This window comes from Andrographis paniculata, unplaced genomic scaffold (genome assembly GCF_009805555.1).
Source record: "Andrographis paniculata isolate CXL003 unplaced genomic scaffold, ASM980555v1 Contig83END, whole genome shotgun sequence".
Taxonomy (NCBI): Eukaryota; Viridiplantae; Streptophyta; class Magnoliopsida; order Lamiales; family Acanthaceae; genus Andrographis; species Andrographis paniculata.
Genome location: NW_026137621.1, coordinates 2,800,504 through 2,825,602, shown reverse-complemented (window position 1 = coordinate 2,825,602; position 25,099 = coordinate 2,800,504). Strand labels below are relative to the sequence as shown.

Sequence of the window (25,099 nt, the reverse complement as noted above, 5' to 3'; positions counted from 1 at the left end):
TTCTTTGGTCTTCCAGAATTTATGAGCTTCCAAAATTTTATTTTGGCATTGTTCTTTTGGAGAAAAGTTTGCCTCGGATGTCTTGAGGAGATGCAGAAAATCATGACGATGGCTCATCACCAGTGACGAACCAGCTTTGCGGCTCCGTGGGGGCAAAATTGTTATGTTTATTTGTTTTATTTTTTTTACTGTTTATTTTTAGTTGCAACTTATTTCGAGTCTGTTTTTTTTATTTGAAATAGATATTCGGTTGTTTCTCTGTGTAAAAAAAAATAATATAAGAACTTTCTTATTACTCATTTCTACCAACTTGATGTCATTTTAATTTTTTCAATTTTTATTAACACTATAATGTGATCGTGAAGAAGAAAAAATGAACGATAAAATATTTTATTTTTTATATAATAAATTTATAAATAAAAATATTATATATTATTATAAATTAAAATAATAATAACATGGAGGTTTATGTAGAATATTAATCTCAAATTGGGAGGACAAATTTGATTACTAAATAAAAAATTAGAAAAATTTACACTTAAAAAAAAATAAATTTGGGAAGGGCTTGGAGGGTCAATTGACCTCAAGCCCCAACGTAGATCCGTCACTGCTCGTCACCTTGTAGGTGTGGTCTAGTTTTTTATTTAATTTTGTATGTATAGTGCAAGTATTAGTGCATGTGTTGTGAATATTAGTTACTCCCTCCGTCCTACATAATAATTTGTCTCTATTTTCTATTTTCGTCCATTTTACATAATTTGACCTTTCCTTTTTTTTGAAAAATTAACTATACACTTTAATCATATTTTAAAATTTAAAATTTAATTTTTTTCAATCTTAATTAAACTATTTAGTTATCTTAATCTTAATCTATAATTATTTTTACTAAATAATAATTATTTTTACTAATACATTTATTAATTACTTACTAATTATACTTTACCTAAATTATCGTGTCTACGTAAATACACCCATATTACATGGGACGGAGGGAGTACTATTATAATTTTTTTTTACAAAATATTACATACAAAATACTATTTAAATTAAATTTATCGCCAAAAAGTTTATTTACAGTAATAATTATTATTATTATTATTGTAGATTTAACAAAATATTTTCCTAACCTACTTATAATATTTGATGTAATATAAATAAATATTTGATGTGATATTTTTAAATATTAAATTAATTTAAATATAATATAAAAAATATATTTGTTTGCATTTTTAATTTGAGATATGTTTTAGCTTATGAGAAGTGTTGACAATATTAAAAAAAATTTGTTTAATTGTTAAATTTTTATAAGTTTGTAGAATATATATATATATTATGTTGATGTATATATATTGTATTTTTTTAATAATACTAATTTGAGAGCACATCAAGAAAAAATTTGTTGGGGGTGTTGTTTATTTAATATTTTGGATGAGAGAAGCAATAAATGATGAATATGAATTTATATTTTTTTTCCAAAAAAAAAAAGGTTACATGTGTGTTTATGTGAGATTTTGGTTTTGATTTTTTATTTTATATAGTAAAATAAATCTTGATATTTTGATTGTAAAATTAATTTTTAGTATAGTATCGTAAGTTAAAAAAAACAAACATTTGATTTAATTCTTCTTAAAAAAAACTGTAAAACTATTTCAAAATCACACAAGCGCTTTTGGTGTTTAAAAATATTTTGTATTTTCATTGGCAGTTATTGAGAATTGTATTAATATTATTAAACTGTTTAATTATATTATTTTGTAAGAAAATTATAATATATTATTTCTTCTGTTCAGAAAATTTAGTCTCATTTTTTATATATATATACAAAGAAATTAGACTAAATTTGACGGACAAGAAAAATATTATGAGTAACGGTGATATTATTTTGTGAAAAAGAATAAATTCATAAACTCATCTATCACATTTATTATTATTAATAAATAAATTAAATTTATGTTTCATTTTTCATATTTATTTTTGGAAGAATTTTATGTAAAATGTTATTGAAATTAAAAAAATTAAAGTCTTATTTTATTTAATTACTTTTAGATTATTAATATTAGTTTTTTTTTTTTTTGTTAAGTGATTACTATTTTACAATTGATACCATTTTTTTCCAAAATTAATTTCAAAATATAATTCAACATAAAAAAATATTTTTATTTTTATTTTAATATTTCACTAAATAAAAATACTTGAAATAACAATACATTATAAACATTATACAAATTAATCAAACTAATAAATCATCTATATATTATTTCTTAAACTCAGTACCCAAAAGAAATTGGACTATTTTTATTTGTCGAGTGTAAACTTTTTACTATTTTCAAAATTTTCTAAAACTTCAGCAACCCTTCGTCGAGACATAATCTCAGTGCTTTCTTCACTTGTACTCTGGCAATCGTCATACAGGATCCAAAATCAATTTTAATTGTGATAATCGTCATACAGGATCCAAAATCAATTTTAATCGTGATAGTCGTCATACAGGATCCAAAATCAATTTTGCTCGTGACAATCGCCACACAGCATCCAAAATCAAATTTGAAGTGGCAATCGTTACACAACATCCAAAATAAATTTTGCTCGTGGCAATCGCCACACGACAGCCAAAATAAATTTTGCTCGGACTTGCTACACTTTTCGACACACCAATAGTGCTAAGCATAACAAATTGAGTTCCCTTGCCGTAGTCTCTGTATAGCCTCACCATGTTTGACGCCGTTGAAATATCGGGAACTACCCTACAAAGCTTTTTCCCCAGAAAATGCACTCTTTCGAATTTGATGATTCCTTTCAAGGTTTTTTCTTTTTGTGTTCTCAAGTCTCCAAGGAGTTGTCCTATTTATAGAGAAACAAAACAATACATGATGCTTCTAAAGGATTGGTCAATTATACGTGGCTATATAGTGAAACAAAATAGTTAGTTACAAAAAGATGTATTAAGGGGCGAAATCTCGCGGACTTTTGTGGTAAGTTATTGAAAATTTACGATTCAACAGCTTTTAATTTATGCGTAAATAATTATATTGGTAGTAGTTGCAGCGGTCTCCTACAACATTAAATATTCAAAATTCAAAAATAAAATAGAGAACACGTCAATCGATAAATGTGTCAATAATTACTGAAAACTTACCATTCAACAACTTTTAATTGATGCGTTAATAATTATATTGGTAGTTGTTGCAACGCCCTCCTCCAATATTAAATATTCATAAATAAAATCGAGAACACGTCAATCGATATATGCGTCAATAATTATTGAAAAGTTACTATTCAACAACTTTTAATTTATGCGTCAATAAGTATATTGGTAGTAGTTGCAACTGCTTCCTACAACATTAAATTTTACAAAATATTATCGAGAATACGTCGATCGATATATCATTTTACTAAGAGACAAAATTTCTGTGAGCAAAAAGCCTCAATTTCGGGAAAAATCTTGAAAATTTTTGTGTTAGGTTATTGAAAAGTTGCAATATTATACTCTCCATAAAAATATGTTTGTTTTACCATTTTAGTATATACTCATACTTTATTTAGTAAAATAGTTCAATTTTACATCAAATATATTTTAATTCAAAAATTATATTACTTAGGCATAAAAGTTTCAATTTTTACTCCTAAAAAGGTAAAAAAATATTAAAATATTACTCCATCCGTCCCACCTACCATGACTACATTGTCGTTTCTGTCCTTTCCGCATCCCATGTCACTTTTCTTTTTTAGAAAATGATTATACACTTTAATCTCATTTTACATTTTCTAATTTATTTTTTTTAATTTTAATTAAATTAATTAGTTATCTTAATTTTAATCTATAATTATAGGATAATTATTTTCACTAATACATTTTAATTATCTACTAATTATATTATTCTAAATTCTCGTGTCTACAGTGACCCAGACATCCAACGTGACAATAAAAGCTCACGAGATTTCGTCCGTGGTTGCAATTTTATAAATTTAAATTTGTTAAATCGTAACTTTTCAGTAAAGTATAACAAAAGTTCAAGAGATTCCGCCTATCAGTGTACTTTTATAAAATTAATTGTTATGTTTCAGCAACGGACAAAAGTTCACGGGAGTTCGCCCATCATTATAATTTTATAAATTTAAAGTTGATAAATAATAACTTTTCAGTAATGTACAACAAAAATTTGCGAGATCTCGCCGGTCATTGTATTTCTTGCAACTGCCTATTTTGTATCGCCATAAAGTGACATATAAATTGACCTATACTTTCTAGCTATATGTATAGCAGCATCCATCCTTGGTTTTGTATTTTAATTTAACCAACAACAAACTCATTATGTGTGTTATTTTATCAAATATTACAAAATTTTTATTATTGATTATTCTTTTTTTCAAAAATATCAAATTAAATATTTATTTTTTATTTTCTTTATTATATTAAAAATTAATTTTACATTCAAAATATTACATCGCACCTATTTATAACCTTCAAATTTTTATGTCAAAAATTTATCTTTGTAATACCTACAATTGCCTTCTGTAACATTTAATATTTATAAATAAATAAAATATTTTTAAAAACTCGAGACTATCTCAATTGATATTTTTTATTTTACTTACAAAAAAGGTTTGCATTGCCTGTCAGTGTAATTTTATAATTCAAATTTGTTGAATGTAACTTACCAATAACATACAATGAAAGTTCACAAGATTTTGTCCGTCATTATAATTTAATAAATTTAAAGTTGTTGATCGTAATTTTTCAATAAAGTACAGCAAAATTTGGCGAGATTTTGCCCATTATTGTAGTTGTATAAATTTATAGTTGTTGAATCATAACATTTCAATAACAAACATCAAAGTTTGCGAGAGATTTCTCACTTCATTATAATTTAATTAGTTGAAACGTATGTTTTCAATAATGTACAATAAAAGCTCACGAAGTTTCATCCGTAGTTGCAATTTTATAAATTTAAATTTATTAAATCGTAACTTTTCCGTAAAGTACAACAAAAGTTCACGAGAAGCCTATCATTGTACTTTTATAAAGTTAATCGTTACGTTTCCAATAACGGACAATAAAAGTTCACGGGAGTTTGCCCATCATTATAATTTTATAAATTTAAAGTTGATGAATAGTAACTTTTCAGTAATGCACAACAAAAGTTTGCGAGATTTCGCCGGTCATTGTATTTTTTTATTTTTTTTGCTTGTATGGCAGTATCATCTAGTGTCTTTTTCTCTATAAATAGGACAACTCCTTGCAGACTTCGACATAACACAAAATGCAAAACTTCGATATTCGGTGTTGGCTTTGAAGCTCTCCGCTTAGTCGTCTATCATCTCCGCAAAGTAGTTTTAAAGCATTGCCTTCATGTCTTTGAACTTCAAATGCATATTTCAATTCCCATATTGACGTCATGTTTCGGGTTTTTCTTAGTTCAAATTTCTCCATTTGGCATAAATCATTTCTCAAGAACCTCAACTTTCATTGGAGTTAGCTCCCTCACCTTAGACATGAATCATCAAATACAAATGAATGTTTTTTCTAGTAAAAAGGCTTTGTGTGATGAGTTGATAATTGAGTTCAGGAGAGTAATATTTCTGCAGTTCTTGGCGATTTCATCCTTGTCGAAGATGGCGACACTCTACAAAAACTACTGCAGCCCTAATCGATTCTTCTCCAAAATTGCATGCAAAAATCACTTTTCCATCCAAACTTGCAAAGAATCGACATCAGTCTTTTCTTCCACAATGTTGGATGAAATCCTCCATCTTGATTAGTAAGTGTTGCTCAAAAAAACTCTCTTAACGTTTAATTGTTCATTTATTTCACCCTTGTAATATTTTCACAATCATAAACTCTTCAAAGCAGTGGCAATTCGAAGAACATAGGCAACAAATGAGGGACAAAACCAGACTGATAATCCCTGGATGGAAAGCAATGAACTATTCGAATCTTGCTCCACAGCATGGTAATTTTCTATAAGTTTTTTAATTAATTATGCTTGGTTTTTTCCTCAAGTTCGACTCAAATGATTGGCCTAATTGATTAGTAATAAATCTTTGTTTGTTTATGTTGGATTGTAGCATTCGTTCGGGTAATTTCAAGGAGGAATGGATTTGTTGCAAAGCCATTCTACAGAAAGCACTATGGGTGGCCACAAGATGTATATACAATACAAGAATGGGTGGTAGATGAAGAAGAATATTGTCTAGTGAGAGAGAGATTATATCGAATGGGTTGATTTTGATATATATGGTAGTTTGAAGACAACTTTAATTTTGTGTATCTTTGTATCTCAGGTGTGTTTGGATGTGGGAATCGAGTTTGGGTTGGAGTTGAGGTTAGGAATGAGAAATAGATGTTTGATGCGACGCTGTGAATGTAAAATTAATTTCTAGTACTCCTGTCTTAATTCAAAATATATTTTTTTTACCATTTCTCATTTCGAATATCTCTTTCGTAAAAAATAATCATACAGTAATACGAAAATATCTTTTAACTTTTACTTAAACTACAAATATATAATTACACGTATAATTACTATACATAAAGTCAAATGGAAAAAATGTCAAAAACTATTACACACTTCTACTGATTAATAAAATATTATTATTTCTTAATCTATTACTGAAAATCTAAAAGACCCTATTGAATTAGAACTTATGGAGTATAATATAAAAATAAAAATAAAATGAATGATTTTGTAACAACTAGACATATTTTGGTATTTATATATGATTATTTTTACTATAATTAAAAATAGATACTTTTGAGTGAAATAAAAAGATAATACTCCCTCCATCCCATAACTATATATTTGTTTGCTTTTTACACGAAATTTTAAAAATATTAGTATTATATTGAGATGTAGTATGAATAAAGTAGAAATTACTAAAATAACTTTGTTAAGTATTGTGTGATAGAAATGTAACGACATTTGTGTAATATATTATAAGTTATAAGGGTATTAATGTTGAATAGATAGTACACTTACTAAAAAGGAAAGACTAAAATGAAAAAATAGATATTTTGTTATGGAACGGAAGAAGTAAAAAAAATACATTAAGTAAAACCGAAAAAAGTATTACCTTATAATATTTTGCATATCTTAGGTTAAAACATTATAGGTTGGTTGATTAGTATTTTCTTAATGACACGACCTCTATAAATATTATTAAAAAATTATAATATACACAACAATAAAATACATATATATATATATATATTACCCATTCACAAAACATCTACTATTCAATCCAAAATATCACAAAATGAACCTATGTACAAAATACAAATATTCAAAATTTAAAATTTAACCCTAAACCCCAACATCATCTTTTCAATAAAAACATCAAAAAATTCTATTCAAAACATTATGTCCAACAATACTCATTTGTAAAACACATAATCCCAACAAAAAAATGAATATATCACACATATAAGCAAGTCTACCAAATCTCCAATCAACTATATAGGCTTTTACTAAGTCGACCTTTACAAGAAGCGTTATCAAACTTGTCAACCACAAATTTTTACACTATAACATAAAAAAAATTTAAAAATAGGGAGGGCAAAATAATAATAAAAAAATATATATAATTTTATTATTTTTTACACTAAAAAATTTTATATTTTAGGGGTTGGGGGGTCAACTGCCTCTGACCCCTATGTAGTTCCGTCTCTGATTGTACTCCGTTGTATCATGTAGCTTTCATCTCAGTTAGAGCTCATCTTATCACTTTATTAGTCATTTGCTTAAGTAGCTTGCATCCACTTCTTAGAATAAACTTTCAATTCATGTTTCGTCATTGTTAGACTCAAATGTACTTTTACTGAAAATGTGTTTTGATTCAAAATCCCTGTGTTTCACTCGAAACTCAAAGGTAAATTAGAGAACAAAAATATTATTTAGAAGTTGTCAGTGGGGCTACAATAATGACAACATTATTCAATGCAGGCGTCACTGGGCCGGGCGAAAGGGGCGACCGCCCATGGCCCAATCTAAATTGGGGTTCATTATTTATTTATGTTATATATAAATTATTTATATATAAATATTATTTGACACTAGTATATTGGTACAAGAGCACGGTTTGATGCTTAAGTTCTATGCCCTAATTTTTGTTTTAAGATTGTTAATATTAATACTATTATTGATATTTTATTTAAAAATTCTAAAACAAATAATTTATTTAATAATTTATATTCTATTATAAGTAAAAAAAAAAAATCGGAGTAGATCATTTATATATATTTAGGGGTTTTTTATTTTTGTTTTAATTATTTTTTTTGCACTAAAAAGATAATAAATATTAGATAAAATTATTATTATTTATTATTATTATTATTATTATTATGCAAAATTATCAATGCCGCCTTTATGATTTCGAAATTCAGTGTAAATCCTCTATATACTTTAAAAACGGCATGAACCCCTTATACTTTATATTTTTTTTGGTGTTGAGAAGATGACTTTTCATCTATATTTTTTTTTATGGTGAGGTTTTATAACGTTTGTTAAAATATAAGGAAGTCTTACGTAATTTTTAAAATTTATGCTAGAAATTTGTTTTTTTAATTTATATTTTATTATAGGTAAAAATATTATATATATATATATTTAAGGGCCCCTAACTTTTATTTCGTCCCGGGCCTTTCGAAAGTCAGGAACGGCCCTGATTCTGATACAATATTAGATATAATCAATAGCTAATATACCTATTAATTTTATATTCTATCATATCACACTCTTCGTAAGAACAGACTAGTATTCAAGGGATTTCAGCATAAACACAACATCGTCTAAACCAATGTTTTCATACTTAAAGTGAAAATGACATCTCCAATATTAGTTCTTAGCGTGGTCGATATCGAAATGTTAGTGTTAGACCTAATGGATGTCGGGCATGAAGCAAATAGAAAAATACTTAGATTGAATGAAAAGAAAAATTGGTGTGTTAGTTGAGAAAATGCTTCTATTCACTAAACCAATGCTACAAAAAAAAATAATAATAAATAAAACATTTGTAACGAAAATTAAGGACGGATGACATTAACTATGTGAACTTTAGGAAAAAAAAATTTAATGAATTTTGTCTTTAATGTTATTAATAAAGAAAAAAATTGATTTAGAGATGAAAATAATTTGTTACAAAAATACTATTTTCTTGTAGTATAAGCTCCAGGGCAATGTACAAAAAATTTATGAAACAAAGTAAAAGAAAAGTTATACTCCCTCCGTCCACAAACTAATGTCCTACTTTTCTATTTGGGACATCCAACAACTATTGTTCTATTTTTTTTTAAACACAAATTTTACATTTTTACTCTTCATTCATTTATTACTTTTAATATCTATCGTACACTTAAGGACAAATTTGTCAATTCATAAAAAAAAAAACAATCATCTAAGAAACCGTACAAATATACTTTAGGACAATAGAAATTGGACGGAAGAAATATATCTCTCATAAGCAGGCCGACCCTCCGCCGGGCATCACCAAAAGATACATGTATATATACATACATAATAGAAAATCGACGTGACAAATATATAGAAACACATTATAGTGATGATTCAAATAAAATCTTATATGGTTTTAACTTTGATTCAAATTTATTTAAAAATAACAATATCAACCATATAAACAAGGACCTGAGAGGTTCATGTCAATGATTACTGGATGAGTGTGTATTTGTAGATTATAGTATGTAGTCCTCATTATTATTATTATTATTATTATAAAATATTACTTTAAATATAAATTTAATTTAAATTTATATAATTGAATATTATAATGTGCTTCTTTGGAATTTAATTTAAATTTATATAATTGAATATTATAATGTGCTTCTTTGGATTTGTATTTTAATTTTTTACTATTTGTATTTTGTATTTTTCTCTTCAACTTATTAAATTAAATATTATTAGAAAAAAAAAAAAACAAATCTTCTCAATTTTATATATAAAGAAATACACACTAAGGGTTTGTTTGGTTGTGTTTCGAGAATACCATTGAAATTATTTGGTGTGATATAAATATATAACTGGTGTGATATTTTAAATTAAAAATAAATTTGTATAATATATTATATAATATATAATATTTTATGGGATAAAAAATAAATTGCGTAAATACATAGTAAAAATGGTAGTTGTAATACACAATAAAACAAACTCTATTTTTTTAGTTCAAAACATCATTTTTGTCGTAAAATATCACCTCCAGCGGCTTAATCGGAAGCTGGCTATAATCGATTTGTTTCAAAGGGTTCCCAGCCCCTCAACGGGCTATCTCGCGATGATCGAAAAATTTACGAATCAAGGAAACTAGAATTTAAAACTAATAACGCAAGGGAGAAACTAAAAATTGAAATTTTAATTGATATAAATGTTCTTGAAAGAAAAATACAGAGAAAAATTAAACTATTGTTGAATGTGGAATGACTTATCTGGCATCTTGATCTTCTTTAAATCTTGTTATTTTTTAAATTTTATTTGGATAAAGATCTTATTCCTAAATTTTTCTCAATCACTTCAACCTTTTTTCAAACCATGTTTGACCGGGCTTTATAGCTTCCATTGGGTTGCTTCTACAGCTAGGCCAACTTGATCATTAGGCTGGTCGGATCTACAGGTCCATTCGCTGATCTGAACCTTTCGCTAGGCCGCGAGCCTTCCAAAGTTTGGGCTGCACTTGTATTGGGTTGTCCAATTAATTTTGGGTGTGTACAATCATATTCAGTACTAATTAATATCTCATATAAAAACCCACTTTGACTCAAATTTTTACTATATGTTCATGAATATCAACTCCAATCGCAACATGGAATTACAAATATACGGAAAGAATTCAGAAACCAGAACAAGGACATGGTGGTTAAATTTCAGGAGCATCTTTCCTCAGCTACGAACACTTACACAAAAGTTTTTGCGATTCTCCGAGACATTAAGATTGCTATGGAACGTCAACTTTTGCAGATATAGCTTGAATCCGGCTCCCAGGCAAGCATCAACCTGATCAACCAACACCACTGCTGGAGGATGGAATTTACAACTACTGGTAACTCGAATTAAAGTTAAACTTGGGAGAATTGAACATAAGATTTTGCATATATACAGAGAAGGAAACTGGGCAGTGGAATGGTTAGCTAACCAAGGTTGCGACATGGAGACATCCCGAATTCTTGAAACTCAGCATGTCAAATTAAAGGTCATCTTTATAGGATCAATGGCATTGACATGTGGGAAATGTCAAACTTCTGGTTCAATCGATCAGCTTGGAGAATCACTCTTGATCTCCATGGTACCTGAAATTTCTATCTATAACCAAAGATTTGGAGTCTCAGTCTGCATGGCATTTGGGTCTCATTCTTTGGTCTTCCAGAATTTATGAGCTTCCAAAATTTTATTTTGGCATTGTTCTTTTGGAGAAAAGTTTGCCTCGGATGTCTTGAGGAGATGCAGAAAATCATGACGATGGCTCATCACCAGTGACGAACCAGCTTTGCGGCTCCGTGGGGGCAAAATTGTTATGTTTATTTGTTTTATTTTTTTTACTGTTTATTTTTAGTTGCAACTTATTTCGAGTCTGTTTTTTTTATTTGAAATAGATATTCGGTTGTTTCTCTGTGTAAAAAAAAATAATATAAGAACTTTCTTATTACTCATTTCTACCAACTTGATGTCATTTTAATTTTTTCAATTTTTATTAACACTATAATGTGATCGTGAAGAAGAAAAAATGAACGATAAAATATTTTATTTTTTATATAATAAATTTATAAATAAAAATATTATATATTATTATAAATTAAAATAATAATAACATGGAGGTTTATGTAGAATATTAATCTCAAATTGGGAGGACAAATTTGATTACTAAATAAAAAATTAGAAAAATTTACACTTAAAAAAAAATAAATTTGGGAAGGGCTTGGAGGGTCAATTGACCTCAAGCCCCAACGTAGATCCGTCACTGCTCGTCACCTTGTAGGTGTGGTCTAGTTTTTTATTTAATTTTGTATGTATAGTGCAAGTATTAGTGCATGTGTTGTGAATATTAGTTACTCCCTCCGTCCTACATAATAATTTGTCTCTATTTTCTATTTTCGTCCATTTTACATAATTTGACCTTTCCTTTTTTTTGAAAAATTAACTATACACTTTAATCATATTTTAAAATTTAAAATTTAATTTTTTTCAATCTTAATTAAACTATTTAGTTATCTTAATCTTAATCTATAATTATTTTTACTAAATAATAATTATTTTTACTAATACATTTATTAATTACTTACTAATTATACTTTACCTAAATTATCGTGTCTACGTAAATACACCCATATTACATGGGACGGAGGGAGTACTATTATAATTTTTTTTTACAAAATATTACATACAAAATACTATTTAAATTAAATTTATCGCCAAAAAGTTTATTTACAGTAATAATTATTATTATTATTATTGTAGATTTAACAAAATATTTTCCTAACCTACTTATAATATTTGATGTAATATAAATAAATATTTGATGTGATATTTTTAAATATTAAATTAATTTAAATATAATATAAAAAATATATTTGTTTGCATTTTTAATTTGAGATATGTTTTAGCTTATGAGAAGTGTTGACAATATTAAAAAAAATTTGTTTAATTGTTAAATTTTTATAAGTTTGTAGAATATATATATATATTATGTTGATGTATATATATTGTATTTTTTTAATAATACTAATTTGAGAGCACATCAAGAAAAAATTTGTTGGGGGTGTTGTTTATTTAATATTTTGGATGAGAGAAGCAATAAATGATGAATATGAATTTATATTTTTTTTCCAAAAAAAAAAGGTTACATGTGTGTTTATGTGAGATTTTGGTTTTGATTTTTTATTTTATATAGTAAAATAAATCTTGATATTTTGATTGTAAAATTAATTTTTAGTATAGTATCGTAAGTTAAAAAAAACAAACATTTGATTTAATTCTTCTTAAAAAAAACTGTAAAACTATTTCAAAATCACACAAGCGCTTTTGGTGTTTAAAAATATTTTGTATTTTCATTGGCAGTTATTGAGAATTGTATTAATATTATTAAACTGTTTAATTATATTATTTTGTAAGAAAATTATAATATATTATTTCTTCTGTTCAGAAAATTTAGTCTCATTTTTTATATATATATACAAAGAAATTAGACTAAATTTGACGGACAAGAAAAATATTATGAGTAACGGTGATATTATTTTGTGAAAAAGAATAAATTCATAAACTCATCTATCACATTTATTATTATTAATAAATAAATTAAATTTATGTTTCATTTTTCATATTTATTTTTGGAAGAATTTTATGTAAAATGTTATTGAAATTAAAAAAATTAAAGTCTTATTTTATTTAATTACTTTTAGATTATTAATATTAGTTTTTTTTTTTTTTGTTAAGTGATTACTATTTTACAATTGATACCATTTTTTTCCAAAATTAATTTCAAAATATAATTCAACATAAAAAAATATTTTTATTTTTATTTTAATATTTCACTAAATAAAAATACTTGAAATAACAATACATTATAAACATTATACAAATTAATCAAACTAATAAATCATCTATATATTATTTCTTAAACTCAGTACCCAAAAGAAATTGGACTATTTTTATTTGTCGAGTGTAAACTTTTTACTATTTTCAAATTTTCTAAAACTTCAGCAACCCTTCGTCGAGACATAATCTCAGTGCTTTCTTCACTTGTACTCTGGCAATCGTCATACAGGATCCAAAATCAATTTTAATTGTGATAATCGTCATACAGGATCCAAAATCAATTTTAATCGTGATAGTCGTCATACAGGATCCAAAATCAATTTTGCTCGTGACAATCGCCACACAGCATCCAAAATCAAATTTGAAGTGGCAATCGTTACACAACATCCAAAATAAATTTTGCTCGTGGCAATCGCCACACGACAGCCAAAATAAATTTTGCTCGGACTTGCTACACTTTTCGACACACCAATAGTGCTAAGCATAACAAATTGAGTTCCCTTGCCGTAGTCTCTGTATAGCCTCACCATGTTTGACGCCGTTGAAATATCGGGAACTACCCTACAAAGCTTTTTCCCCAGAAAATGCACTCTTTCGAATTTGATGATTCCTTTCAAGGTTTTTTCTTTTTGTGTTCTCAAGTCTCCAAGGAGTTGTCCTATTTATAGAGAAACAAAACAATACATGATGCTTCTAAAGGATTGGTCAATTATACGTGGCTATATAGTGAAACAAAATAGTTAGTTACAAAAAGATGTATTAAGGGGCGAAATCTCGCGGACTTTTGTGGTAAGTTATTGAAAATTTACGATTCAACAGCTTTTAATTTATGCGTAAATAATTATATTGGTAGTAGTTGCAGCGGTCTCCTACAACATTAAATATTCAAAATTCAAAAATAAAATAGAGAACACGTCAATCGATAAATGTGTCAATAATTACTGAAAACTTACCATTCAACAACTTTTAATTGATGCGTTAATAATTATATTGGTAGTTGTTGCAACGCCCTCCTCCAATATTAAATATTCATAAATAAAATCGAGAACACGTCAATCGATATATGCGTCAATAATTATTGAAAAGTTACTATTCAACAACTTTTAATTTATGCGTCAATAAGTATATTGGTAGTAGTTGCAACTGCTTCCTACAACATTAAATTTTACAAAATATTATCGAGAATACGTCGATCGATATATCATTTTACTAAGAGACAAAATTTCTGTGAGCAAAAAGCCTCAATTTCGGGAAAAATCTTGAAAATTTTTGTGTTAGGTTATTGAAAAGTTGCAATATTATACTCTCCATAAAAATATGTTTGTTTTACCATTTTAGTATATACTCATACTTTATTTAGTAAAATAGTTCAATTTTACATCAAATATATTTTAATTCAAAAATTATATTACTTAGGCATAAAAGTTTCAATTTTTACTCCTAAAAAGGTAAAAAAATATTAAAATATTACTCCATCCGTCCCACCTACCATGACTACATTGTCGTTTCTGTCCTTTCCGCATCCCATGTCACTTTTCTTTTTTAGAAAATGATTATACACTTTAATCTCATTTTACATTTTCTAATTTATTTTTTTTAATTTTAATTAAATTAATTAGTTATCTTAATTTTAATCTATAATTATAGGATAATTATTTTCACTAATACATTTTAATTATCTACTAATTATATTATTCTAAATTCTCGTGTCTACAGTGACCCAGACATCCAACGTGACAATAAAAGCTCACGAGATTTCGTCCGTGGTTGCAATTTTATAAATTTAAATTTGTTAAATCGTAACTTTTCAGTAAAGTATAACAAAAGTTCAAGAGATTCCGCCTATCAGTGTACTTTTATAAAATTAATTGTTATGTTTCAGCAACGGACAAAAGTTCACGGGAGTTCGCCCATCATTATAATTTTATAAATTTAAAGTTGATAAATAATAACTTTTCAGTAATGTACAACAAAAATTTGCGAGATCTCGCCGGTCATTGTATTTCTTGCAACTGCCTATTTTGTATCGCCATAAAGTGACATATAAATTGACCTATACTTTCTAGCTATATGTATAGCAGCATCCATCCTTGGTTTTGTACTTTAATTTAACCAACAACAAACTCATTATGTGTGTTATTTTATCAAATATTACAAAATTTTTATTATTGATTATTCTTTTTTTCAAAAATATCAAATTAAATATTTATTTTTTATTTTCTTTATTATATTAAAAATTAATTTTACATTCAAAATATTACATCGCACCTATTTATAACCTTCAAATTTTTATGTCAAAAATTTATCTTTGTAATACCTACAATTGCCTTCTGTAACATTTAATATTTATAAATAAATAAAATATTTTTAAAAACTCGAGACTATCTCAATTGATATTTTTTATTTTACTTACAAAAAAGGTTTGCATTGCCTGTCAGTGTAATTTTATAATTCAAATTTGTTGAATGTAACTTACCAATAACATACAATGAAAGTTCACAAGATTTTGTCCGTCATTATAATTTAATAAATTTAAAGTTGTTGATCGTAATTTTTCAATAAAGTACAGCAAAATTTGGCGAGATTTTGCCCATTATTGTAGTTGTATAAATTTATAGTTGTTGAATCATAACATTTCAATAACAAACATCAAAGTTTGCGAGAGATTTCTCACTTCATTATAATTTAATTAGTTGAAACGTATGTTTTCAATAATGTACAATAAAAGCTCACGAAGTTTCATCCGTAGTTGCAATTTTATAAATTTAAATTTATTAAATCGTAACTTTTCCGTAAAGTACAACAAAAGTTCACGAGAAGCCTATCATTGTACTTTTATAAAGTTAATCGTTACGTTTCCAATAACGGACAATAAAAGTTCACGGGAGTTTGCCCATCATTATAATTTTATAAATTTAAAGTTGATGAATAGTAACTTTTCAGTAATGCACAACAAAAGTTTGCGAGATTTCGCCGGTCATTGTATTTTTTTATTTTTTTTGCTTGTATGGCAGTATCATCTAGTGTCTTTTTCTCTATAAATAGGACAACTCCTTGCAGACTTCGACATAACACAAAATGCAAAACTTCGATATTCGGTGTTGGCTTTGAAGCTCTCCGCTTAGTCGTCTATCATCTCCGCAAAGTAGTTTTAAAGCATTGCCTTCATGTCTTTGAACTTCAAATGCATATTTCAATTCCCATATTGACGTCATGTTTCGGGTTTTTCTTAGTTCAAATTTCTCCATTTGGCATAAATCATTTCTCAAGAACCTCAACTTTCATTGGAGTTAGCTCCCTCACCTTAGACATGAATCATCAAATACAAATGAATGTTTTTTCTAGTAAAAAGGCTTTGTGTGATGAGTTGATAATTGAGTTCAGGAGAGTAATATTTCTGCAGTTCTTGGCGATTTCATCCTTGTCGAAGATGGCGACACTCTACAAAAACTACTGCAGCCCTAATCGATTCTTCTCCAAAATTGCATGCAAAAATCACTTTTCCATCCAAACTTGCAAAGAATCGACATCAGTCTTTTCTTCCACAATGTTGGATGAAATCCTCCATCTTGATTAGTAAGTGTTGCTCAAAAAAACTCTCTTAACGTTTAATTGTTCATTTATTTCACCCTTGTAATATTTTCACAATCATAAACTCTTCAAAGCAGTGGCAATTCGAAGAACATAGGCAACAAATGAGGGACAAAACCAGACTGATAATCCCTGGATGGAAAGCAATGAACTATTCGAATCTTGCTCCACAGCATGGTAATTTTCTATAAGTTTTTTAATTAATTATGCTTGGTTTTTTCCTCAAGTTCGACTCAAATGATTGGCCTAATTGATTAGTAATAAATCTTTGTTTGTTTATGTTGGATTGTAGCATTCGTTCGGGTAATTTCAAGGAGGAATGGATTTGTTGCAAAGCCATTCTACAGAAAGCACTATGGGTGGCCACAAGATGTATATACAATACAAGAATGGGTGGTAGATGAAGAAGAATATTGTCTAGTGAGAGAGAGATTATATCGAATGGGTTGATTTTGATATATATGGTAGTTTGAAGACAACTTTAATTTTGTGTATCTTTGTATCTCAGGTGTGTTTGGATGTGGGAATCGAGTTTGGGTTGGAGTTGAGGTTAGGAATGAGAAATAGATGTTTGATGCGACGCTGTGAATGTAAAATTAATTTCTAGTACTCCTGTCTTAATTCAAAATATATTTTTTTTACCATTTCTCATTTCGAATATCTCTTTCGTAAAAAATAATCATACAGTAATACGAAAATATCTTTTAACTTTTACTTAAACTACAAATATATAATTACACGTATAATTACTATACATAAAGTCAAATGGAAAAAATGTCAAAAACTATTACACACTTCTACTGATTAATAAAATATTATTATTTCTTAATCTATTACTGAAAATCTAAAAGACCCTATTGAATTAGAACTTATGGAGTATAATATAAAAATAAAAAAAAAATGAATGATTTTGTAACAACTAGACATATTTTGGTATTTATATATGATTATTTTTACTATAATTAAAAATAGATACTTTTGAGTGAAATAAAAAGATAATACTCCCTCCATCCCATAACTATATATTTGTTTGCTTTTTACACGAAATTTTAAAAATATTAGTATTATATTGAGATGTAGTATGAATAAAGTAGAAATTACTAAAATAACTTTGTTAAGTATTGTGTGATAGAAATGTAACGACATTTGTGTAATATATTATAAGTTATAAGGGTATTAATGTTGAATAGATAGTACACTTACTAAAAAGGAAAGACTAAAATGAAAAAATAGATATTTTGTTATGGAACGGAAGAAGTAAAAAAAATACATTAAGTAAAACCGAAAAAAGTATTACCTTATAATATTTTGCATATCTTAGGTTAAAACATTATAGGTTGGTTGATTAGTATTTTCTTAATGACACGACCTCTATAAATATTATTAAAAAATTATAATATACACAACAATAAAATACATATATATATATATATATATTACCCATTCACAAAACATCTACTATTCAATCCAAAATATCACAAAATGAACCTATGTACAAAATACAAATATTCAAAATTTAAAATTTAACCCTAAACCCCAACATCATCTTTTCAATAAAAACATCAAAAAATTCTATTCAAAACATTATGTCCAACAATACTCATTTGTAAAACACATAATCCCAACAAAAAAATGAATATATCACACATATAAGCAAGTCTACCAAATCTCCAATCAACTATATAGGCTTTTACTAAGTCGACCTTTACAAGAAGCGTTATCAAACTTGTCAACCACAAATTTTGATCATTTTGTTACATCACAAACAGTCACAAGAACAAATTTGCATCATTTCATCTATGCGAAATTTTGGACCAGAAATAGACGAAGAAAAACAGTATGAGTGCAAAAAGAATGACATGCATTACATGGCTTGACCCTTCTTTAATGATGCTCTTGTTTAGTCTCCTCACGTTGTTCTTCACCCCTGCTTGAGCTTTAATCAATGTCATTTGCTGTTACATGTAAAAGACGGTATCAAGTCATTTATACCTTCGGAATAAATAAATAAATCACTCCTACCAATGTGTTGAGGCAGAAAATATTTTGGTTATAGGAAAACAAATTATTCACCAGCTTACAATTAAGAGGTGTCAATTTTAAGAATCCAATCAGGACGAGACTGAAAAGTGCGAAACATTATAGAAAGACAGTGTAAACTGGAGCTAAACGAATTCTGGATTATTTCGGGTAAAATGAAAAAATGCACTTGATTGCAATCTAACAGAATCATTTACATGCTGTAGTGGAAAATTTCTCACAAAAGGCAGATATTGTTTGTCGAATCAGCAGCTAATTTCTCAAAATCATATAGATTAGTAGCGTTTCTGTGGCGCATGGATGAGTAAATAGTTCAAATATTCTAGATAACGGTTAATTGTGTATGTACCAGATCGTTGAGGAAATTATTTTGGTCCTTCGCTTCTGTCTCAATTTCTTGAGCTACCTGCAGAATTTTATGAGAATTAAGTGAGCCATGATAGTCAAAAGTAGCAATGCGGTACAAGTTATAGAATAGAGGAGACTTCCTGACAATCTACCAAATTCAAATGCCCTGCTATCTCGATTATATTATATTCATTTTGAACCATAAACATCAACGCTTCAAAGTGAACTTTTTCAGTTTGTTTTTATACAAACATTAAAAATTTTCACAATTTTTATGTAGCTGCAATCACATTATCATATATACAGGCCCGCATGTTCATATCCTGCAATATAGTATCTCTTGTAATAGGTAAGGTACATATATAATGCGCATATGTAATGACACGAAAACAAGCCAACCAAAAAGAAAGATGCTATTCATTATTGCTTTCTCAAAGTATGTACACCATATTATTCCTCTTAACAATTCTAAAGTAAAATGTAACTTAAATGACATAAATAAATACTAGTATACAGAACAAAGATAATTCACAGAAGCAACCATGGTGGCAATCCGGAAAAGACAAACAGCAAGGATTGGGGGCTCAAATTCATCTCAGATCCAGCTGTTTCGAATCATCAGATGATTAAATAAAAGTCAAGGTACTGATATTCACAAGGCAAATCAGGTTAGTTAAGTTTCTGAAAAGTTAAGAACAGCCCAAGAAAAGAAATGGTCACAAATCATTATTATGAATCACGTTAAGAAATAAAATGAACTGAAATTAGGCAGCAATCCTGGCAGCATGGGAAGAGTTCAGATGTGGATGGATAGTTGTACTCACTATTAACGAACTCTATAAGCATAAAAATTCAGAAAACCTAATAAAAAGAAACCATTTTCAATTTTCCACTAGTTGCATCAAACTTTTAACTAATAAGATTGCAGATTTAATGGATCATGAACTACAGATCATGAGGCTTTATAAAGTAGGCAGCCAGTTCAATCCTACTGATGTGTGTTTTGTAAAATTATGGTAAAAATTAGAGGTGGTCATGCAATGGAATCACGAAATAGCAAAATTCATCACAGATATTAGCCTGGCCTAAGCTGCTCACACTGAACTTAGAAAATCAGGTATAGTTTCAACTAATTTGTACCAAAAGCAGAGTAACTAACCACACTCTCATTCCTTAATTTACCATTACATTAGTCCAACACTTCAACATTATATTATCATAATTTTCCACCACAAAGGAATTCCGCAGCCAAATCAGCTAAAACATTTAATTCACACACAAGGGTAAAAAGCACAAAATGAATGTTATTTGCCAACAAAGTTTCAGCAAGAACATTGTGGAAAAAGATTGAAATGTCTCCTTCTCAAAGCAATCAAAACAATTCAGAGCATCCATTTAATCCCCCAATAAAGCTTCAAGCTATTTCCAAATCCTACAAAAGGCTAACAATGCACCAACTAAACTCAAGAAATCATTTCAGACATATTAAACTGGATCTATGCTACATTGAAAGGATACGCACATCTACACAGCAGAAGATCATACGATTCAGAGATTATAACTACAGTATAGAAATTCTACATTCCACGAATCCAAGAAAATGACTCAAAGTCCGTGGATCAAACTTTCCACGGCAAAAAAAAAAGGAGCAATCATGAAAAGGAAATCAAGAAAGCAAACAAACAAAACCTTACATCTCGAAGTTTTCGAACTTGGCTCCGCAGTCCAGACACCTCATCTTCGAAGTCAGCGTGCATCGGATCGATTCGCAACTGAATTTCATCGGAACTACCGCCATATGCCGCCGGCCTTGTGCTCAAACCATTCCTGTTCCAATCAAGAACTACCAATAAAATGCGTCGCTAAAATTATCCATCCCAGCTCCAAATTACACATTAATAGAGATTAATTAAATGGTTTAACATTAAATACCTTGATCTGAAGGGGGCGGCCATTGCAGACGACGCTGGAATTTCTATCTACAGGGTACAGGCAACAAATTGGGGCGACGTTCTTGATCATACGCGGAGCGGAGCAGAAGGCGTGTCTGGTTTCTCCTCATTTCGTTTTAATATTAAGTATGGGAAAAAATGGTTCAGAATATAATCAAAATTGAGGAATATAAAAATTTTATTAATTTTGGTCTCAATATAATTAAAATTATTATTTTTGTTTTAATATAATCAAAACTCATCATTGTTTATTCTAATATAAAATTTTTATCAATTTTAGTCTCAATGTAATCAAGACTCATATTTTTTGTTCCAATATAATCAAACTTTTTTTTTTGTCTCATCGTCAACAAACCGATGAAAAATGCTGACTTAGATTTGCAAGATTGTGCAATTTTTTTCGAAAAGATAAGATTTGATTATATTATAACAAAAAATGATGAATTTTTGTTATATTTGAACTAAAATAAATAAAAATTTATATTTAGACAAAAAATGATGAGTTTTGATTATATTAGAACAAAAAATAATGAATTTTTAATTATATTGAAACCAAAATTGATAAAAATTTTATATTGGAACCAAAATTGATAAATTTTAATTATATTAGGATTAAAAATAATTTTTTCCCTTAAAAACGTTTGTTTTCCTCTTTTGCACTAAAGGGCTTCAAGATGTGAATATTGTCAAATTGCACCTACCACTTCTCGTAATTCCTATTCGACACCGAAAATGTTGAAATTTTAAATATTAAAAAAAAATCATTGTTTTAAAAAAATTGTCCGTCCTTTTATATTTAAAAAAAATAAAAAAATTGTATGAACATATTCTATAGTTTCTCCTTTGTATTTAAAAAATATTGCATAAAATCCTCCCGCTAAGCAAAAGATATAGATAAAAACTCATTTTTTTATCACACAGGAAAGTTTCGTAAATGTGGAGTTTTATGCAAAGTTTTTTAAAGTATAAGGGAACTCTATGCAATTTTTAAAATATAAAAAAATTTTACACTAAATTTTGAAACCAAAAGAGAGTTACAAGCAATTTTACATAATATAGTTCTTCTTTTTTTTTTTTCTTTTTTTTTTTAAATGACAAGTAGATTAGTTCATTCTTTTTTTAAAAAAAATAGTATGATTTTCTAAAAAACTACAATATATACATATATACACACTCAGTTTCAATTGAAAGTATTATTTTACCATTTTCGTTACTTTCATTAAAAAAATATTTCTTTTCCTAAAGTAATTACACACTGATACTAAAATACTATTTTAACTTTTATCTAAATTACAAACAAACCAATACATATACTATTAATTTATATATAAAGTACAAAAGGTAAAAATATCAAAAAAATTTTACATACTTTTATTAATTAATAAAATATTAATTCTTCTGTCCAATTTTAATTGACATATTTTTATTTTTGTTTATCTCATTTTAATTAACACCTTTAAATTTGTAGTAAATTTATCAATATTAAAACTTAATTAAATTTCTATCTTATATAGAGGGCCACAAAAAATAATTTTATTTATATTTTTCGACTCAATCAACTTAATTAAATTTTTATATTATATATAGGACCACACAAAATATTTTTATTTATGTTTATATACTCAATCACCTTAATTAAATTTCTATATTATATATTGGACCACACAAAATATTTTTATTAATATTTCTCTGTTTAATCAATTTAATTAAATTTTTAATATTTTACATTTACACGAAAGACTTACTCAAAATCTCTTAATTTTTTATCTCCTCAATGAACAAATATTTTTATTTAAATTTACAACTTTCTATATTTTTATTATATATATTTTACTGATATAAAATAGTTAAAATACATTTTTAAAATTTTTCTAATCATATACTCCATCTGTCCCAAAATAATAGGGACATTTATGATTGGCATGGGAAGTTGGAAAGTAAAGAATAATAGTATTACAGTGGATGTAAAAGTATTTTTAAAAGATCAAAATATCGTTAGTTTATGTAATTATTGTAAAAAAATGAAGATAGTTTTTGTAAAAAAAGTGAGAAATTTGTTACAAAAAATGAAAATACACTATTGTTTTTTAGACAGAACAAAATGAGACTATTGTTTCAAAACCTAAAGAATATTAATTTTTAGGGTAAACTAGTTTTTTAGTCCCCTGACTGGACCCCTTATCATTTTATTCCTGTAAATGGAGCCTGTCGCAACCATAAGTGAAAAATTTTCGTTGTTTTAGTCTTCCGGCGCCGGAGACGCCAGCGTGGCTCGCTGGAGGTGACGTATCTGCCAGGTCAGCAACACCTGGCGGACACGTGGATTTATTTATTTTTTTCAATTTTTTTATTTTTTTTAAAATTAAATCAAATTTAAAAAATAAAAAATATATAAATAAAATTAAAAATAAATTAAAAATAAGTTTTAAAAAAAAATTTTAAAAAAAATAAAAATCCACTTGTCCGCCTGGTCAGCGCCAGGTGTCGCTGACCTGGCTGACACGTCACCTCCGGCGAGCCACGCGGGCGTCTCCGGCGCCGGAGGACTAAAACAAACGAAAATTTTTCACTTATGGGATTAGTTTGCGAGAGGCTCCACTTACGAGACTAAAATGATAAAGGGGTCCGGGACTAAACAATTTACCCTAATTTTTATTTTAAAAATATCAACATCATTTACTCACATAAAAAAATAAATAAACTAATATTATAAATTACTATTTTTAATTCATTAAACCTTACTAACTTAAATACTAGTATTATTTACTAATTTACTACAATACTCCTCAAAAATCTTTTAAATTAAACTGAAAAAATATATAGTACTCATCCAGTCTAAACATTTTGCAATATTTTTTATTATGTTCCAAATACTTTATAATATTTTTAAAATAGAAAATAATTAATTATATTTATCTCACATTTTATCCCATCACATCATCATAATAAAAAAAAATATATATATACATTCATTTCTCTATCACATCACGTTATTCCAAAATTATACTTAATATTATTCACCTCGTGCCTAAATAAAATGTCTCACCTTATTTGAAATGGAGGGAGTATATATTTTATTTGTTAATAAAAAATTACTTCATCCGTCCCATATAAATTGTTTACGTTACCGTAAATACGATAATCTAGGTAAAATATAATTAGTACGTAATTAAGAAATGTATTAATAAAAATAATTATTGTATATTACAAATAAATATAGATTAAAATTAAGATAACAAAATCGTTTAATTAAAATTAAGAAAATTATAAATGTGATTAAAGTGTATAACTATATTTTAAAAATGAAAGGACAAAGGATGTGGAACTAAATAAAAAGTGTGGACATTTTATGTACGACGGATGAAGTAATAATTTAAAATTAATATACTATCCTGTCCGACTCTAAGGGCTCCATTTACTTTTTACTCGTTGATTTTTGAATAGTATTATATAAAAATATAGTATAAATTTAAAAAATTACAAAAATACTTCAACTTAATGTCTTATAATACTAATAGAAGGATATTTGTAAAAAAAAAAAAAATTATATTCCCTCCGTCCCAAGATATAGTCTTGTTGTGTTGGGCAGATTTAAGGAATATTGATATAATATTGGTAGTTGGTAAAAAGTAA

The 25,099-nt window shown here is 27.3% G+C and overlaps 1 protein-coding gene and 1 long non-coding RNA gene across 10 annotated transcripts; one reads left to right on the top strand and one right to left on the bottom strand.

The window, feature by feature from the left end:
• The first annotated feature begins 5,257 nt into the window (after positions 1-5,257).
• Positions 5,258-17,785, top strand: LOC127241591 (uncharacterized). 8 transcript variants are annotated; one of them, XR_007836568.1, is made up of 3 exons: positions 5,258-5,759; positions 5,849-5,951; positions 17,419-17,785. It is a non-coding gene; the product is annotated as an uncharacterized LOC127241591 (long non-coding RNA). The 8 variants fall into 8 exon arrangements; XR_007836565.1 differs by lacking the exon at positions 5,849-5,951 and adding an exon at positions 17,204-17,303 and having other exon boundaries at positions 17,419-17,784; XR_007836567.1 differs by lacking the exon at positions 5,849-5,951 and adding an exon at positions 17,201-17,303 and having other exon boundaries at positions 17,419-17,784.
• A 997-nt stretch (positions 17,786-18,782) lies between these two features.
• LOC127241895 (bet1-like protein At1g29060) lies at positions 18,783-21,594 on the bottom strand. 2 transcript variants are annotated; one of them, XM_051261167.1, is made up of 4 exons: positions 21,447-21,594; positions 21,209-21,341; positions 19,516-19,572; positions 18,783-19,081 (listed from the first exon to the last, which is right to left on the bottom strand). In XM_051261167.1, the coding sequence occupies exons 1-4, from the start codon at positions 21,467-21,469 to the stop codon at positions 18,920-18,922; spliced, it is 375 nt and encodes a 124-aa protein (XP_051117124.1). In that variant the 5' UTR covers positions 21,470-21,594; the 3' UTR covers positions 18,783-18,919. The 2 variants fall into 2 exon arrangements, with proteins under 2 accessions (XP_051117124.1, XP_051117125.1); XM_051261168.1 differs by having other exon boundaries at positions 21,209-21,357; positions 21,447-21,570.
• Positions 21,595-25,099: the final 3,505 nt, after the last annotated feature.

Bases quoted from the DNA above. Each gene is read 5' to 3' on its own strand.
- LOC127241895 (XM_051261167.1), bottom strand. From the start codon at position 21,469: ATGGCCGCCCCCTTCAGATCAAG. The intron at 21,342-21,446 runs GTATTTAATGTT...TGATTGGAACAG, and splicing joins GCCGCCCCCTTCAGATCAAG to GAATGGTTTGAGCACAAGGC. The intron at 19,573-21,208 runs GTAAGGTTTTGT...AAAATTCTGCAG, and splicing joins AAGTTCGAAAACTTCGAGAT to GTAGCTCAAGAAATTGAGAC.